The sequence below is a fragment of the Cinclus cinclus genome, chromosome 27 (assembly GCF_963662255.1).
Source record: "Cinclus cinclus chromosome 27, bCinCin1.1, whole genome shotgun sequence".
Classification (NCBI taxonomy): Eukaryota; Metazoa; Chordata; class Aves; order Passeriformes; family Cinclidae; genus Cinclus; species Cinclus cinclus.
The window spans coordinates 4,491,348-4,508,481 of record NC_085072.1 but is presented as its reverse complement, the minus strand read 5'-3'; the positions used below and the strand labels follow the sequence as shown (position 1 = coordinate 4,508,481).

Sequence of the window (17,134 nt, the reverse complement as noted above, 5' to 3'; positions counted from 1 at the left end):
TCCCCTGAGCTCTGCGTGCACTTTCAGGAATTGCACTTGGGGGTGTCCCAGGCTCAGTGTCCCCACTGTGATCACTTACTGAGGAATCATGAGTAGAGAGCAGTGAGGGCAGATTTGCCTGATTTATTTTGCATATGTACATTTTCTTTGTTTCGTGTTTTTTGTTTTTGGTTTTTTTTTTTTTTTTTGTTGTTGTTGTTGTTCTTTCACCTTTTTTTGCCTTTTTTCTGCGGTGACTGTTCCAAACTGCTCCGTCTGCTCTCCTGCATCCTGTGAGAAGTGGCCAGGGAGGTGACTTGTGCAGGGAAAAACACTGAGCAATGCAAGGCCAAGATGTCAGTGGGCAGAGTTTGGGACAGAGAGGACAGAGGGGGGATAGAGAACAGTAGGGGTGACAGGATAAGGGGCTGGGTCATCTTGGAGATATTTTTGTGGCTGCAGCCCAAAGTAAGCCAAGGCAGAGTGCCCAGTCCTGAGGCTGTAACTGCAAGGGCAGAGTCTGCGGAAAGCAACCCTAGGGTGCAGGAGGTTCTCAGAGGGACAGAGGTAGTGGGGAACAGGGTGGCAGGAGGCTGGCAAGGGGGACAGAGAGCCCGAGGTGGTCAGGTTTGGATGGGTTACTCAGGTTGGCAGGGCAGTGAAGGCAGTGGGAAGGAGGGCAGGAGTGTTTTGAGGGGCACTGCAGCCCCTTAGGGAGGGGGACAGGGCAGGTTTAGGCTCAGTGCTGCCAAGGAGCAGGAATAGCCCCACAGCTCAGGAAAGCACCTTGGCTGCCACTTGGATGCCACGTGTCCTGTGAGACATGGGGACTTTGACCTCTTGCTGCTGCGAAAAGCCACCCATCCCTGTGGGATGGGGCAGAGCCACCCCAGCCCTGTGCTAGGCCAAGGTCTCAGTGGTGGGACTGGGCTGAGGTGACTGCTGTGAGCAGGGCAGACGGAGCAGCAGGGGAAAGAGAGGGAAAATTCCAAGGCCAGGCACTGGCAAACCATGCCACGGCTGTGCTAGGGCTCTCTGGCCAAGTTCTCATATGTAGCATGTTTGTTTGTTTTGTAGGTTTTTGTTGTTTTTTTTTTTTCTTCTTCTGTTTCACTCACTGATCTGAAACTCTGGGAATGAAAATTCAAAACTCCCCCACCATAAAACACAGGCGTGCCCCACTCCCAGCCCCGATGGGGGACGAAGCTCTTCGTTAACTGGACCGGTTTGTGCCTCCATCCCTCCCTCCCTCCCTCCCTCCTGCCTGCACCGAGCCCAGGGCTCACGCTGCACCCCACGCACACAGACTGGTACCTCCAGCAGCCCTGGCTGGGGTTTAGTCATGATCCCAGAGACACTTTCTCAACTCCCCCCAGCCCCTCCGTTCTCCTCCAGTGTATTTATGAATTTCACATGAAGTACTGTTTTATTTTTTTAAAGACTTTGTAAAGCTTACCAGGGTTACAATCACCATTTTTAGAGCTGTGTCAGTCCACAATGTTAAAAATCCATTTTTTATGTATTATATTTTTTGTGTATTTTTTTTTAATCCAGCTGTGATGGGTTGTATCATATATTTGTTGTGTTTACTGTATCTGTCCAACTTCAAGGAGAGGAGACTGTGGAGCTCCGACAAAACTACGGTCTGCTGAAAAAACCATTAAAATTATTTGTTCATGGGTTGGCTCAAGCACTTCTGAAATTCTTATTTTATTTCTTGGGATTTTCTTCAAGATTAAGAAAATGAGACATGCCATATCCTACGTAACTCCTAACCCCTTGGCTGGGTAATGCTTCTCCTGGGACCCTAATCCTGGGTACAAGGGTGCCGCATCCAGCTGTGTTGTGCTCTAGTTCGCATCACTGCTGCAGGGTTTGCTTGGGAAAGGTTGGGTTGTCCATGGCAGATGCTTCCCCGCAGCATAGCGGGGTTCAGGAACACACCTTTTGGGGGATCGCACCCTCGCTCACAGGGAGGCAGAGGGCTGGTCTGTCCCTCCGCACCCCCCACCCTACACACTCACTCAGACGACACAGGCGGCGTGTTTCACCACCGGCCGCTTTCCCCCGTCCTGCGAGCCGCCCGTACCCCGCTATCCCTCCCGCAGCCCCGGCGCGCCCCGTTACACCCACCACACCCTTCCCTACCCCATTCACCCTTCCCTACCCCATTCACCCTCCCCGGCCCCATTCACCCTTCCCGGCCCCATTCGCCCTCCCTGCCCCGGCCCCGGTCCTGCCCCTTCCGCCCCGCTCCGCTGCCTGCCGGGACGCGTAGTCCCGCGGCCCCGCGCCGCTCCCGGCCCGCTGCAGGTCCGCTCTCGGCCCCGCCGGTCTCTCCGCTCCGCCTGTTGCTCCGCTGCCGGTCCCGCTACGCCTGTAGCCCCTCTCCTCCTGTAGCTCCGCTCCTCCCAATGCTCCGCTCCCCCTCTTGCCCCGCTGTCGTCGCCGCTCCTCCTGTAGCTCCGATGCTCCTGTTTTCCCCGCTTGCCCCGCTCCTGTCCCCTCTCTCCTGTTTCCCCGCTCCTGTCCCCGCTCCACCTGTTGCCGCTGTCCCGCTCCTTATCCCGCTGCTGTCCCCGCCGCATCCCTCGGGGATCGGGGAGCGCCCCTGGGGGCTCAGGCTCGGTAGAAGCCGCCGGCATTAATTAGCGCTGCTCAGGAGCGGGATGAGCTGCTCGGTAATCCCGCCGGTCAGGCAGAGCTCGGCTGCCCGCTCCGGCATCCTGGAGCTCCGGGGTTGCTCTTTTTAGCTTCTAAACTGGAAAGTGGACGAGCTCACGGGGTCGAGCATAGGAGAAGTGGAGCTGGCGGAGCGCTGGGGCTGCTCCGGAGCTGCTGGCTCCACCGGGGTTTGGGGTCCCGAAAAGGATCCGTGGGCTTCACGGGTGGGGAGGTGTGTGACGGTGTCCCATGCCCGTGCCTTGCAGCTCCACTTTGAAACCAGGGTGAAAGTCCATCCTGGACCACAAGTCACTGATAGGCAGAGGGGGTTTGAGCCCTGTACCCCATCCCTGGCCCACTGGTGTCCCCAGCCACTGGATGTAGGCATCCAAACCATTCACACGGGTGGTTTGGGTACATTGATCCCTGTACAGAGGCAATTTAGGGTTCGGGGTGGTCCTTGCATGCAGGAAAGGAAGAGAAAGGGCTGGAGCACCCTGAGCACTCTTCCTTCCTTCCTGGCCTTTGCCCTGGCTCAGCCCTTCCGCCTCCCTGGCCTGACTCCTTAGTTCTGTCCTGCAGCCTGCACTGGCTCCTGGGGGCTGTCACCCCAACCCGCTCCCTGCAGGTCCCCCCTCTGCCCGGGACTGCCCACGGACCCCACAACGCCCCGGCAAGCGATGGAGGGAGAGCCCACCCTGCGCCTCCGTATCTTCGACCTCAACTGCTGGTGAGTCCTGACTTTGCCAGGTCTGTGCCAGGCTGTGTGGGCGGAGATGGGGGCACCACACTGGGAGAGGGGTTCCACCTTGGGGTTACCTTCACGGCCCCTTCATTTTGCAGTCACACCATTCTCAGCCCCAGAGGGTCATGAGGTGCTTGGCTGGGTAGTGCCTCCTGTCCCCTCAGTGTTTGTTAGCCCCAGAAAACCCCGCAATTTGCACCCCAAGCAAGGATGAGCTGCCTCAATTCTGCAGGCAGGAGAAGCTGTCCCCAAACAGCCTCCCTGCATATCCCTCTTGTCCCCATGCCCTCACATGGCCCTTTCCCTTTCCTGTCTTTCCATCCTGTTTCTACTGGTACCGGAGCCCTCTTTCTCTCTCTCATTTTGGGTCACAATGGGCCCCAAGAGCCCCCATCACCCTGTCCCCACCAGGCCTTGACTGTCACCCCTGTCTGGCAGGGCCATCCGCTACCTGAGCAAGCGGCGGCAGGAGCGCGTCCGGCTCATCGGGGACAAGCTGTGCCAGGAGGGCTTTGACCTGGTGCTGCTCCAGGAGGTGAGGGCAGTTTGTGAGCAAAGTGCACCCATTCCCACCCTGGGAGATGAGTGTGACTGTTCTCAGCCTATCCCACTGTTCTCCAGGTGTGGAGCGAGCAGGACTACAGTGACCTGAAGGCGAAACTAGCAGGCTGTTATCCCTTCTCCCATTACTTCCGCAGGTGAGAAGGGCAAGGTCAGTGCCCCTGGGGCTGTCTGTGGGGCAGTGCCAGGGCTGTGCCATATCCTCAGGGTTTACCACTTGCAGAGACCTCTGCAGGTCCTTTAGATCACCTCTGTCACTGTGGGAGACCCCATGCCTGGGCAGCAGGATGCTCACAGGAGCACACTGGGATCCAGGCGTCTGGGGAGTACTCTGGCTCAGGGCTAGCATGAAGCAGAAATTTTGGGAACCACGTGTCCTCACTGTGCTCTTTCCTTCCCACAGTGGGGTGATCGGCAGCGGCCTCTGCGTCTTCTCCAGATTCCCCATTCTGGACACGCTCCTCTACCAGTACTCACTGAATGGGTACCCCTATATGGTAAGTGGGGTGGGGTACACATAGCACCATGGTGTCCATCCCCACAGAGCCTCAGTAGCCCTGACCTGCCCTTCTTCTCCTTGGGCAGCTCCAGCATGGGGACTGGTTCTGTGGCAAGTCCGTCGGTCTCGTCATTATGAAGATTTCAGGGATCATCTTCAATGTCTATGTCACCCATGTGAGCATCCCAGGGAAGATCCCAGCATGGAGGGAACAATGGGGAGGAGGGGAATGAGTGGCCATACCCCTCTTTTACTGTCCCCTTGCTTTAACCACTGCTGTCCACCTGCCCTGGACTGTGCACTGATTTAATAAAATATTGCTTGGAGCAGAGGACAGTGATCCATAACCTGGTTGTGCACTGCAATGAGCATCCCAGGCTGTCCCCAGTGGGGGTGACATAAAGACAGAGGTGTTTGGAGGGGTCGGGTGGGTTTGCAGGGAGCCTGGGAGCAGGGCAGGTGTTGGCGTGGGAGTCACAGTCTCTTTGCTTGTCTCTCCAGCTGCATGCAGAGTACTGCCGGGACAAGGACGCCTACCTGCCTCACCGCCTGGTGCAGGCCTGGGAGCTGGCACAGTTCATCCGGTGAGCAGCTGCGGGGTGTTGCCCTGCAGGTCCCCAGGATGTGTGTGGTGACCTCTGCCCCTGGCCCTTGCACTGCAGAGAGCTCCCATTTGCACCAGTTCCAATCAGGAGTAAGGCTGAGGAGCACTGGGCAGGTCCCAGTCACTCCAGTCTGGTGCCAGGCAGGGCAGGGAAGGACAGCCACCCCTGTCCTCACAGACACACCTCAAAGGCAGCAGATGTGGTGCTGCTAGGAGGGGACCTGAACATGCACCCTGAAGATGTGGGCATCCAGCTGCTGCGTGGCTGGACGGGGCTGCGGGATGCCTTTGCTGAGGCCACACGCTTTGAGGTGAGCTGAGGGCCTGAGTGGGGTCCCAGGGCACACCAAGAACCCCTCACCCACCCAGGCTCTTGTCTCAGGGCTGTAAGAATGGTTGCACCCTTGTCCCTGACAACTGCTTCACTGACAAATCAGAGATGCTGCCCTTCCCGTTGGGCATCCGCATTGACTACATCCTCTACAAGGTAAAGGGGAGCATCTGCCACCAGCTGTGAGTGGGGCTGAGGCACTGGTGTGACCCCCTTGTCCCCTCACCCAGGCCATCTCCAGCTTCACGGTGAAGTGTGAAGAGCTGAAGACCACCACGGGGCCAGCCCCAGGCATGGCCATCCCCTTCTCAGACCATGAAGCCGTGATGGCAACACTGCACATCCAGAGGCAGGGACAGCCTGCGGGTGCCACCCTTGGTACAGCTGGTAAGTCAAGGAGCTGCTGCCAGCATCCACTGTGTGCTGGGGGCTGGTGGATGGACTGGTGGAGCTGGATGGAGTTCTTCGGGGATGTTTCCCCTTGTGGTGCTGCTTGTGAAGGGCTGCCGTGAGGTGGAGATGGGGAAAAGGACATTGGGGTGGTATGGGGTGGGGGGGCATAGGGATGGTATATGGTGGTCCCACCATGCTGAGGTGACCCCTGTCCCTGCAGACCTGGCACTGGCAGATGTGGTGACGGAGGCACGGACAGAGGTGGGCGTGGGGCTGCGGGCGGCGCAGCAGCAGCGCTACTCCTGGGGCAGGATGGCCGTGCTGGCCCTGCTGCTGCTGCTGCTCCAGGCCGCAGCTGCACTGGGCACGCTGGCTGGACTGGGAGTAGAGCAGCCCTTCCCCAAGCTCTCCTTCTGCCTGCTGGCCTTCCTCTCCCTCGGTGTCCTCATCCTTGCCACTGGTCTCCACATGTTTCATACCATGGAGGTGAAGATGCTGCATGGCACTGAGGATCAGATGTGGATGGCACTGCGGACCCTGCAGGAGCGCCCCAGCGAAGGCTGAGCTGAGGCTGTGTCCCGACAATGTCCCTTTGGCCCCACCCTGTCCTCTTTTTCATCCTTGTTTTTAGCTGACTTCACGTTTTAAGTGAGCAGCACTGCAGCCAATGCAGTAGTGCAGGTTTGACAGCTGCCTCTGGGTGAAATTGTGATTTTTGGGGTAGATTTATTGCATTGACCCCTGTGAGAACTACAACGGAGGCAGATTTTTATTGCTGTCTTTTTAAATACACCCTTTTGTACATGGAAGGACCCACTGGCCTGGCTGGAAGGCCTGAGAGGCTGAGTCCCCCCTTGTCTGGGCGGCCTCAAAGTTTACACTGGTGGCTGTTCTGGCAACTAGTCCTGACTCTGATGGAAAATAAAAGTGCTATTTTAACCTTTGGCGCTGGGTCAGAGGGGCTTTATTTGAAGGGAGGAGATTTGCAGCAGGATTGTAAGGCTGGTACAAACACGGGAAGGGCTGGAGGAGGTGCTGAGGGGAATGGCAGGATGAGGGCTGAGCACAGGGTGGTGTTGCTATGCCTGGGACCCCCATCCCAACATATCTGGGGCTGCCACGAGCACCATTTGGCCACAGAGACCACCTTGCAACAGCTAGGGACTGTAGGGGTGTCTGAGGTCTGTGCAAAGGCCAGTGTGACATTGCCAAGCAGAAGAAATCCCAAAGGGGCAAGGAGGGCACAGCCCTTGCCCTCGGTGTTAGAGTGCTGGCCCTGAGCACAATTCCCTTCGGAGCTACTGGACAAAAAGCCTTTCCCTGGCCCAAGGGGCTCATGGTAGGGTTCTTACCCTGGTTTCCTGCAGCAGCTGGGGACAGCATGGACATGGCATCCAAAAGCAGTGGTGTAGAGTGGCTGGATCAGCCCAGTCTGTCACTGGCCGCAGATTGCACAGCCAGATGTCCCTTGAGATGGACAGTCCAGGCTGGGATGGATGTCCTCAGCTGGGAAGGATATCCCAGGGCGGCTTTGAGGGACCGTTCCTTTAGTTGCCCCAGCACAGATGGCATCTGCCCTGTGGCTGCCTCTGGTGGCCAGTCACCTCCTTGCTTCTGGGAGCCACCACAGCCCCCTCTTGCAGTCCCCTGTGAGTCTTGTTTTCCAGCAAGCACAAGGCAAAGGCAATCCAGCCACGCACAGGAATGTCCTCTCAGCACCCCAAAGCTGAGTGCTCCTCAGTGTCTCCTCATGTGGGCATCCACCAGCAGGTCTGACCCCTCCATGACAGACTTTGGAAGCAGGGACCTGGATTTGCTGTGGCAGCTGCCGGCACCTGCAGGCAGCTGGGGCATCACCACCTCCAGAGGTAGCTCAGAGCGATGCTCAGCCCAGCACTCACACAGACACACAGACACACAGACACACACACACACACACACACAGACACACACACACACACACACACACACACACACACACACAGACACACACACACACACACACACACACACACACACACACACACACACACACACACACACACACACACACACACTCCGCTTGTCCCCTGGGGAGGATCTGGTGGCTCTGGGGGCTGTGCAGATCAAGCCTGCAGCTCGCTGAGCCGCTTCTCCTCCTGAAACTGGATGAGGACATTCCGCTTATTCACCACCTCCACCAGCTGCTTCAGGATCTCCTGCTCAGCCTTCTCATCCTCAGGTGTCTTCAGGGTATCTGTGGGTGCAGGAGGCCAGAATAGAGCTGGGAAGGCCACAAGCCCTGACCTGCTCCCTGCACCATGCACAAGGATCCTCTCCCTAGCTTGTGCTGGCACTCACCCTCCTTGTTCATGTAACTCCGGAGCTTCTCGTCAAGCTGACACTGCTGCTCCTCCAGCTTCAGTTCCTGCACTCTGTGGGGAGAAAAAGGGTGTGCTGGGTACTGGGTTTATGAGGGACTGGGGTGAGCTGAGCCCCCACACTGATCAGGGAACATCCCCCAAGCCTTACGCGATCATGAGGTCTGACTCCTCAGTCATCAGATTGTTCTTCTTCTGCACCAGGTACAGCAGCTGGTTTGTCCACTGTGTCTGCTGGTCAGCCGGGCTCTCTGCAGGACAGGGGAATGGTGAGCGGGGTGCAGACCCCCCTTGCAGGGTCACAGTGCTCTGCCCACCCTGGCCTTACCATTCTCATCCCGGAGTAACTTTTCCAACTTGATGCCCTGTTGCTCCAGTTCCCGGAATGTCACCTCGATCTCCTCCAGCCGCCTCTGGATGGCCTTTAAAAGAAGGGCAGCACTCACCTGCAGGCCAGCACCTGCCAGCATGTGGCCACCAGCAGCAGGACGGAGGGGACAGGGTACAGTGCCATGCTGGGGACCTGGCTGTCTCCTGTGGGGTTACCTGGGCTCTACAGAACTTCTTCATCTGGAATTCCCTGGCCCGGCGGGCCAGTGTGCGCTTCCAGGTGGGGTATTTCTCCTCTTCCCTGGGGTCTGGGTACTGTGAAAGGATGGTGGCACAGGCAGGGGGGTCAGTCCCTGCACCAGGCACCTCCTGCCTTGGCAGCCACAGCTAAGCCAGACCCAGTGGCTCTGTGAGAGGAGCAAGAGCCCTAGCTACCACCTGTGCTGGTGCACCACTTGGGGAAAATACTCACCAATTCTTTCACAATGCCAAGGCCTGTGCATTCCTCCTCCTCATCCTCATCCTCATCCTCATCCTCATCCTCATCCTCATCCTCTTCCTCTTCCTCCTCCTTCTCCTCGCTGTCACTCTCATCCAAATCTGCCCAAGAAAGGAGCTGTTTCAGGCTGGTTCCTCATGAGCAAGATGTGGGATACAGCAGGGTCCTGGAGGAATTGAGAACTCTGCTCATCTGGAGACTCCAGTTAGTACCACCTACCTTTTTCCATGTCAATTTTCTCCTCCTCCTTCCAGGTGCCTTGTCCCTGCCACAGGGCAGGGAGGGCCCCAGGTACAGCTTGGGGCCGCAGATGAGCTGGCTTCAGTGGAGGCTCAGGCTCTGCTTCACTGGTGAGGTTCAGTGTGGATAGACTGAGCTTCTCCAGTGGTGTAAGGATGATCTTCCTCCTGCCCCCACTCTCCTCACCCTCCTCTGCTGTCTGTTGGGGCTCTGCTCTGGGAACCTCCTCTTCCCTCATATCACCCCCAGGCTGTGTCAGCAACTCCTGCTCCTCCATGTCATCAGCACCTGCAGTGTCCTCAACTTTCCCAGGCTCTTCCCCTGCCTGTGCGGCTGCTGGAGTGGGCTGAAGTGAACTGGGTGCCCACTCCATGGGGGACACACATAAGCTTTCAGCATCTGAGGGTGGGTGGGCAGCAGAAGCAGCAGCAGCATCCTAGAACAGAGCCAAAGCAGAGGCGTGATGCAGCACAGGGCCACACCCAACCATCCCCCTCCACATTTTGCCTTTCCTCCAACACCTACAGGGATTTAGGATGATTTACCCCATCAGGCAGTGCTGGAGCCTCATCCCGGACCAGGTTCATGCTGGGTGGGTTGGGGTAGTGCAGCGAGCAGTAAAAATTACCTGGGAGGGGAGAAGGGGCGAACTCACATGACAACCTGCAAGGTGGAGAAGTCGTGCCCCAAGTATTTCCCCTCCCCAAAAGCTGCCTCACCATCCTCCTCGTCGAAGGCGTAGTCGCCCAGGCGCAGCGTGGCCCCGCAGCGCCGGCACTGGAAGCAGCCATGGTGGAAGAAGCGTCCCTCGGCGCTGGCTCGCTCCAGGATGTACACGCGGCGCCCACAGAAGTAGCAGGCGTCACTGTTCTCCCCTGTCCTCTCCCTCGGTGGCTGCGGCGAGGGAGGACAGGCTGGGGTAGCACCGGGGACCTGGCACCCACCCTGCCCTGTGGCTGTGCCAGCAGCCATGGGGGCACGGGGCAGGGCTTTGCCCCTCTCGCAGCGCTGGCTGCTTGGGATGGGTGAGGGAGCGGCAAGTCTTGGCTCCGGAAAACCAGTTGGGTCAGGAAACAAGCAGGGAGGAGCTGGAACCTGTGGGCGTTTGCTTGTGCAGCCCTGGTCCCAGCCCTTGGCTCGGCCCTGCCAGCCACTGGTGCCCTCCTGGTGCCCACCTGCCCTGAGCTGGACTCTCCATCCCCAGGTGACACAAGGACCAACCTGCCCTGGGTCCATCACGATGGTTTGCGGCAGCTCGTGGGCACTGTCCGGAGTGTCTCCATCCAGCCCCGTGTCCAGCTACAAGTGACCCAAGGGGAGGGTCAGCCCCCCACTCTCCCCCCTGGACAGCTTTACCCCAGAAGAGGCCCCCTTGGGGCCCCTGGGGCAGACCCACCTCAGTGTCCCTGCGGCTCTTCTTGGTCTCTGTGTCCTTCTGGGCACTTTCCTGCGAATCCAAAGGGGGCGGTTAGGGTGGGGAGTGGGACAGGGTTCTGGTGTGTCATGAGGTTCTGGGTGGGAGTCCCTCACCTGGGCACGTTTGTGTGCCAGGTTCTGGCTCTTCTGCAGCTTGCTGAGGAAGAGGAGGGCCCCTCGCGTGCCACCGGGAGACAGTGGCTTCTTGCTGACCTCCACCTCTGTACAGGACATGGCCATTTTGGTGGGACCCACTCAAGAAAGAGGAGAACAGCCAGCCAGCCCCAGTGAGGCTCAGGATGGAACAAATCCCCCAAAATCTCACACCTGGAGAGGTCCTGAAAACTTGATAGAAGTGGCTGAGGTAGGTGATGAGGTCCAGGCGGTCCGGCTCTGTCATGGTGGCCATCTCAACACTGGAGAGGACAGGCTGGATGCCCAGCTCCTGCTCTGCTATGTCCAGCATAATCTGGTTGGCCTGAATGGCATCCTGGGAGCCCACAGAGTAAAAGTCCCTGTGGGAAGACATGGCTGCCATCAGGGTGGGGTCTGCAGGGTGGAGGGTTTGGGGGGGTCCCAGGGACTCACACCAGGTCCGGGCGGAAGTGGTGGATGAGGGCACAGAGGGCCAAGCCACTGGTCCAGGAGGTGCTGAAGTTGGTCACGTTCACACCAGGGTATCCAGCTGTGCTGGCCTGGCACCAGCTCAGCAGCTCATCACAGACAGCTCCAGGGGCTGCTGGGGAGGTAGAGACAGGGGACACCCCACCCCAGTCCACCTCCTGCCTCAGCATCCATGCCTTAACAGGGAAGGGATCCCATGGAAGCAACCTGAGACACCCCCTGTCCCCCACAACCATCCCTGCAAGTCTCAATACATGTTGATAAAACATCTGCCAATATTTCATGGCTCAGCATCAGTGCAGGCTGGAGGGGCACAGCCTCCTCCCCAGAAGGCAGCAGGAGGGCTGTCCTCAGGTGGGCCACAAGCAGAGGGGATAGAAACCATTGGTGTCACCAGGACAGCCTGCTGGACACAGGCCAGGGTGCAAGAAACAAGGATGGGGAGGAAAACCAGGGCAGTAGCCACTTGGGCATGGGCTGCTGGAAGGAATGGGGCAGGACTGGTTGCTCCTACCAGTGCTGAGCCGGTTGTCACTCTTCCTCTTGGAGTCCACCTCCACCATGCCCACGAGGTAAAGGTCCCTGACCTGCCAATGGGGACATGCCAGTGGTGGGTCACCACCTGTACAGAGCCAATGACACCATGCAGGGAACTGACCCTGGCAAGGAGGGCACCTGGACATCCCCCCACAACTCTCCAGAACCCTCTGCCATCCACAATGGTCAATGCATTCAATATCCTGGGCTTCAGGACACACCCTTTGGGGACAGGGGACTGGGTAAATTAGTGTCACAGTGATAGCTAGGGAGGTCCCACGGCAGGACCTGGCCAGGTACCTGGCTGGCTTTGATTGCCTGCAGGTTGATGTTGGGGTAGCGTGTGGTCGGGTCGATGCTGTACTGACTGATGTTCTTGTTGGTGTTGTCAGGGGATGTCTGCGAAAGGTGCTGGTAGATGCTCTCCCTGGGTGCAAGGGACAGGGCTGGCATCACTGCTACCATCCTCACGTGCTCCAGACCCAACCCAGCGGGATGAGGACACTCACCTCTCGGCCAGCACCTCCAGCGGGGGGATCCCAGCCTCCCACTGCCGCACCATCCATGCTGCGTCAAAGGCGGCAAGGAAGCCCCTGGCCACCCCAGTGCCCAGCGGCCAGAAGGGCTGCAGAGGGAAAGGCAGAGCTGGAACTGGACTTGCATGGCTGGTCGGGGCAGCTGGGAGGAGGCCGGGAGCTGCCAGGCTTGGCCAGGGATGAAAGAGCAAGTGGCAGCAGGACGCGCACGGAGAGGATGGGTGGCCGTCTTCTCCCCAGCCAGCACAGCTGCGTCTGGGGAGGGGCTGGGCTGCTCCTCCATCCTGAACCAACCCAAACTCTCCAGTGGGGCTGGAGAAGGGGATAACCTCCCTAAAACATGCCATTACGGGGAGCCTGCCCAAGGATGGAGTGCACTTGGCAGTTGGGATGAGAAGCACTTGGAGAGGGGAAATATATTGCAGCCAATGCATCTGGGAGGGAGAGGGAAATAGGGGCAGGAGGCAGTGCTGCAGGGGAAGCTCTCACCTCCACCAGGCAGTCGCCCACCAGCCCCAGGAGCAGACGGCTCCCGTTGTGCTCCCGCACCAGCGCCGCGTTCTCCGAGCGCGTCATGCAGGTGAAGTCAAACATGTCAACATCCGGCAGGTCCCGGTGGTTGAGGGCAAACTCCAGTTCAGGCAGGCAGTAGTTGGTGGAGAAGTTGGCAGCTTCTTTGGCATAGCTAAGGAGGGCATCCCGGTTCACATTCTCTGGGGACAGGAGGCTCTCGATGTCCGCTTTGTCCTGTGGGGATGGGGTGAAGCTGACTGGGATGTGGGAGATGATGTTTGTCCCTCAGCCTGGGAGCACCCAGCTCTAGGGTGCAGCTGTGCCACTTGCACTCTCCCTGCCCTGGAAGGATTTTTCATGTGGCACAGAAAATAGCTGCTGCAGCCCCTACCACCCCAGGGGTGTGCAGTAAAACCAGCATCCACGATTTGCATCCCACTTTCAAGGCTTTCAGCTGCCCGTTGCTGTGAGATCCCAGGGCCAGATCCTGCCCTTCTTACCTGGAGGATGACCCCCTTCTTGAGCAGGCTCTGCTTCTTGGCCGTCATGACGAAATAGTGAGTGTCATCCTTGTAGTACACGATGTTTTCCAGGTCAATGCCTGGTGACAGGGAAGGGGCTGAGCCAGGGCCATGGGGTGCCCCATCACTGGGCTCAGACACCAAAGATCCCCTGCAGTGGGTACCACATGGGGACATGCACCCCTTAACTGGGGGCATCGTGGGGCTGAGCCTCCAGCTCCCTCAGGAGGGGGCAGGAGCCCCCAACACTCCACATGTGGGGGTTGGGACCACAGGACCACTGACCCGTTTTGTTGTAGAGGTTCTGGAAGAACTTCTGGTTGTAGATTCGGGCCACGCCGCTGATCTCAGCCACCTCCACCTCAGCCCGGCTGTGGCGGTTGATGAAGTTGGTGGTGATGCCAATGGCCAACTTCCCACGTGTCTCCTTCCGCTTGAACCCTGCAGGAGGGGAGAGCTGTGAGCCCCCACCCAGCCCCCCACATTAGCCCCGGGGCTGCAGGGACACCTGTTGTCACCTTCAGGGACAAATTTGCCACCGCCAGCTGAGATGAGGATGTTGAACTCGTAGTGGGTGAGGGGAGAGGAACTGGGCTGCAGCACAGCCTGCCAGCCTCCTGCAGGGAGAAGGGTGGTCATAACGTGCTGGTCCCCAGGGAGCAGGAGAGGGGCTGCATCTCATTTCCCCTAAAAAGGCCTGCCCTGGCTTAGCAGAGGGATTGGGGGGCTCAGAGTGGCCGCCCACAGCCCAGTCCTTGTCCCCAGGAATGTCACCAGCCCAGCAGAGATACTGTACCTGCTTTCCCTGCAGGAGGAACAAGGCCCTCGAACCGCACATTGATGTGCACCTCCACCCCCAGGAGTAAAGCCACCTTCAGCAGGATCAGCTGGAGCTGCCGGATACCTGGGATGGGAGAGAGGTTCTCAGGGCTGCACCCCTGAGTCCCTGGACTCTCCAGAGCCTGGTCCCCATAGAACTCACTGATGTGGTCCAACGTGCCAGTGCAGAAGCGCCCATAGAATTTCTTGGCTCCCAGTGCCCGCAGATCGTGGATGGTGAAGGGCCAGAGGTGCAGGACGTTGTTGCGGGAGAAGGAGTCGCGCTTCTCCAGCAGCACCACACGGGCACCCAGCAGCGCCAGCTCGATGGCCACCCGCAGCCCACAGGGGCCAGCACCCACCACCAGGCACTGCCACAGCACAGGGCGGGTGGTGAAGTGGGTGGGCAGCCCCAGAGAAAGGTTTGGGTGAACTCCCCAAAGGCAGCACCTCCACGTCTGCTGGGTTAGGACCTGGCCCTCCTCAGTATTCCCCTTTTCTGCCTGATTCTCCCTGAAAACCGGGGTGCCCCCCACCCCCTGAACCTTGCCTTCACACAGCAATGGCAGCAATTAAAGCATTTGATGAGATAAGGTGCAGGTCTGCTGCAGCCCTGACATGGGTTTGGTCTCCTGACAGCTTCTGCACAGGGCTGGGACAATAGGGTATAGCAGTCAGGACAAAAGCCATAATCCGTGGGACAGGGAACAGACGTCCCCAAGGGGACATCCTACTTGGGGTGCTTCTGTCTCCCCTTGACAGTTCCTTCAGCCCTGCCATGGGATGTTCCCAGTGAGAGGCAGCTGGGAGGAGGAAGGATGTTACTGGCTGGGTGGCACTGAGGTGGCATCATGCCATGGGGAGCTGAGCAGTGCTAATTAACAACCTGTCCCATTAAACTCCACCAACCTCCCACCTGGCACATCCTGCATCCTCCTGGGATGAGAGCCAGAGTGTCCCAAGGGATGTTCTCACCCTGGAGACAAGGACACAGGGCAGGGAGGGACCCAAACCCCTCACCCCACAACCCACGTACCTTAGTGCCAGCACAGGCTGTGCCCTGGTCATAGTCCTTGTGCCCAGCTTTCTTATCCAGCTTGCTCCATAAAGCCTTGGCATTCCAATAGTTGAGGGCAGCCTTGAGGCCGTGGTAGAGCTGCAGCCCACTGCCGTGCAGCCCCAGCTGCTGGCACAGCTCCACAAAGCAGCCCAGCACCTCCCGGCACTCCCCGGCACGCAGGAACCTCTCAAAGATGGCATGGGCCGGGTTGCCCGGCTCGTCAGCCGGCACACTCATGCCGTGTCACCCTGAAGCCTGGCACAGGGACAGCAGAGGTCAGCAGGGAGGGGACCCTCCTGGGTCCCCACCCCCAAAAGCATCAAAGCATCCCATACCAGACCTGCTGTCCCAGTGCCAGGTTTCCCAGCTGCAGGTGCTGATGGATGCTGATGGCACTGTCAAAATTGGCACACTTTGTGGCAGCAGCCGATGGAACCGTTCCTGGATGCTGCACCCGGAGAGCCACGGTGTCACCCTGCCATGGCACCCAGAGAGCCACGGCGTCACCCTGCCACACTGGTGTCAGGGTAGGGGATGGGGAGAGCTGTGGCAGCAGTAAGTGGCTTCCTCCATGCAGTGGGTACCTGCAACAGTCAAGAGCAGAGCGAACTATTTTGCAGCAAAGTTACTGCTTCCTTCCTCTGCAACCTTGGCCTCACTGGGGAGGGGGATGGGAGAGAGATTCTGGCTTTAAGTGTCAGCCACTGCAAAAACAGCTGCTGCAAAAACCAGCAAGACCAGCCCTGGAGCCGGAGGGAGCAGCCTGGCTTCTGCAGCTGGAGTGGGGTAACCTTTTCCCCCACATCCCCTTCTACCACTCCTGGAGCAGGTGGAAGCAGATTAGCACAGAGGAAGCCCCGGTGAGGAAATCAAGTAGAAGTCAAATCACCCTACAAACAGCCCCATCGGGCCACGGAAGCCGTGGGAGGAGGGGTGCAGCACATTCCCTCTAGGCATCCCAAAATCCCCAGCCCCTGGCATCTCCCAGGGGACCAGCAGCTCTCCTTGCATCTGTGTCCCACTCCCAGCACTGCCCCGAGCACCAGCCTGTGCCCTCTGCCTTGCCAGCCCGAGCTCCAAGAACAAAGTTTTGCCTTTTCCGGCCACTGTCGCCAAGCCCCGGGGCTGTGAGAGGCTCCCCCAGCGCAGCAAAGCAGCTGGCAGAGACAAGGTGCTGCCAAGGAGGATCTGCTGGAACGGCTCGGGAAGACGGAGAGCTCTCACCTTTGAACCACCGGTCTTTGCCCTCTGCCCTGAGTGTTATTATGGGCACGTGGCAGCACCCGGAAGGTGGTGGCCACCCTGCAGTGGGACAAGGATGCCACGAATAAATTATTCCCCCCTCAGGAGAAGGGGGTTGGGGGTCGGTATGTGGAGAAAGGAGCTATTTAAAGTGCCTAAATTTTGGCTGGAAGGACCAAATTCTAGCTGGATTTCAAGCTCAGTCTTACTCAGGACTCTCCCCACACCAGAATGTGCCTTGCAAAGCAGTTCTGCAGGTCACCTTGCCTGCAACCACTTCTGCAGGTCACCTTCCCTTCCGGCATCACACTCAGGAAATCTGGGCATTCAAACCACTTCCTTCCTGGGCAGACATAGGATAAGACACCAGGTGTGGCACACCAGGGGCTGCCACCCACCAGAGTGGCAGTGTGGGGACAGAGGACATGGCCTGTGCATTCATGACAGGCCTGTGAGACCTGAGGACAGATTTCTGCTCTTCCTCTGAGCCCTGCTGGTGGGACAGGATGAGCCTGGGGAAACTGAGGCAGCGCTGCAAACCTCCCCAGAGAGTTTGCAGTCCTCCTACCATAGAGGCAGCCCAGGCAGCGCTGGCAGTCCCAGTGCCCCATGAGGATGGGTTGTCCTCCAGGAGTTCAAATCACTGCATTGGCACCTGCCA

At 58.7% G+C, this 17,134-nt stretch overlaps 2 protein-coding genes across 2 annotated transcripts; one reads left to right on the top strand and one right to left on the bottom strand.

The window, feature by feature from the left end:
* The first annotated feature begins 2,939 nt into the window (after positions 1 to 2,939).
* Positions 2,940 to 6,720, top strand: SMPD2 (sphingomyelin phosphodiesterase 2). The gene is made up of 10 exons (XM_062509825.1): positions 2,940 to 3,373; positions 3,827 to 3,923; positions 4,010 to 4,086; positions 4,353 to 4,446; positions 4,535 to 4,624; positions 4,950 to 5,032; positions 5,231 to 5,363; positions 5,435 to 5,539; positions 5,614 to 5,770; positions 5,997 to 6,720. Exons 1-10 carry the CDS (start codon positions 3,324 to 3,326, stop codon positions 6,338 to 6,340), a joined length of 1,230 nt encoding a protein of 409 aa, XP_062365809.1. The 5' UTR covers positions 2,940 to 3,323; the 3' UTR covers positions 6,341 to 6,720.
* A 1,161-nt stretch (positions 6,721 to 7,881) lies between these two features.
* On the bottom strand, positions 7,882 to 15,468 carry MICAL1 (microtubule associated monooxygenase, calponin and LIM domain containing 1). Its single transcript, XM_062509798.1, has 24 exons — positions 15,208 to 15,468; positions 14,335 to 14,542; positions 14,149 to 14,256; positions 13,871 to 13,969; positions 13,638 to 13,793; positions 13,332 to 13,432; positions 12,808 to 13,065; positions 12,292 to 12,407; positions 12,083 to 12,209; positions 11,760 to 11,832; positions 11,210 to 11,360; positions 10,949 to 11,136; positions 10,736 to 10,842; positions 10,602 to 10,652; positions 10,427 to 10,504; positions 9,925 to 10,099; positions 9,751 to 9,833; positions 9,185 to 9,641; positions 8,939 to 9,066; positions 8,683 to 8,781; positions 8,465 to 8,558; positions 8,288 to 8,387; positions 8,117 to 8,190; positions 7,882 to 8,012 (listed from the first exon to the last, which is right to left on the bottom strand). Exons 1-24 carry the CDS (start codon positions 15,466 to 15,468, stop codon positions 7,882 to 7,884), a joined length of 3,423 nt encoding a protein of 1,140 aa, XP_062365782.1.
* Between the last annotated feature and the right edge of the window lie 1,666 nt (positions 15,469 to 17,134).

What these genes read in the sequence shown, in the direction of transcription:
- SMPD2 (XM_062509825.1), top strand. Translation starts at nt 3,324, where the DNA reads ATGGAGGGAGAGCCCACCCTGCGCCTCCGTATCTTCGACCTCAACTGC. An exon ending in GAGCTGGCACAGTTCATCCG is followed by an intron (nt 5,033 to 5,230) that starts GTGAGCAGCTGC and finishes CTGTCCTCACAG; the next exon opens with ACACACCTCAAAGGCAGCAG. An exon ending in CTGAGGCCACACGCTTTGAG is followed by an intron (nt 5,364 to 5,434) that starts GTGAGCTGAGGG and finishes CTCTTGTCTCAG; the next exon opens with GGCTGTAAGAATGGTTGCAC.
- MICAL1 (XM_062509798.1), bottom strand. Translation starts at nt 15,468, where the DNA reads ATGAGTGTGCCGGCTGACGAGCCGGGCAACCCGGCCCATGCCATCTTT. An exon ending in GAACCTCTACAACAAAACGG is followed by an intron (nt 13,433 to 13,637) that starts GTCAGTGGTCCT and finishes CCCTGTCACCAG; the next exon opens with GCATTGACCTGGAAAACATC. An exon ending in TCGTGATGGACCCAGGGCAG is followed by an intron (nt 10,100 to 10,426) that starts GTTGGTCCTTGT and finishes CCCTCGCCGCAG; the next exon opens with CCACCGAGGGAGAGGACAGG.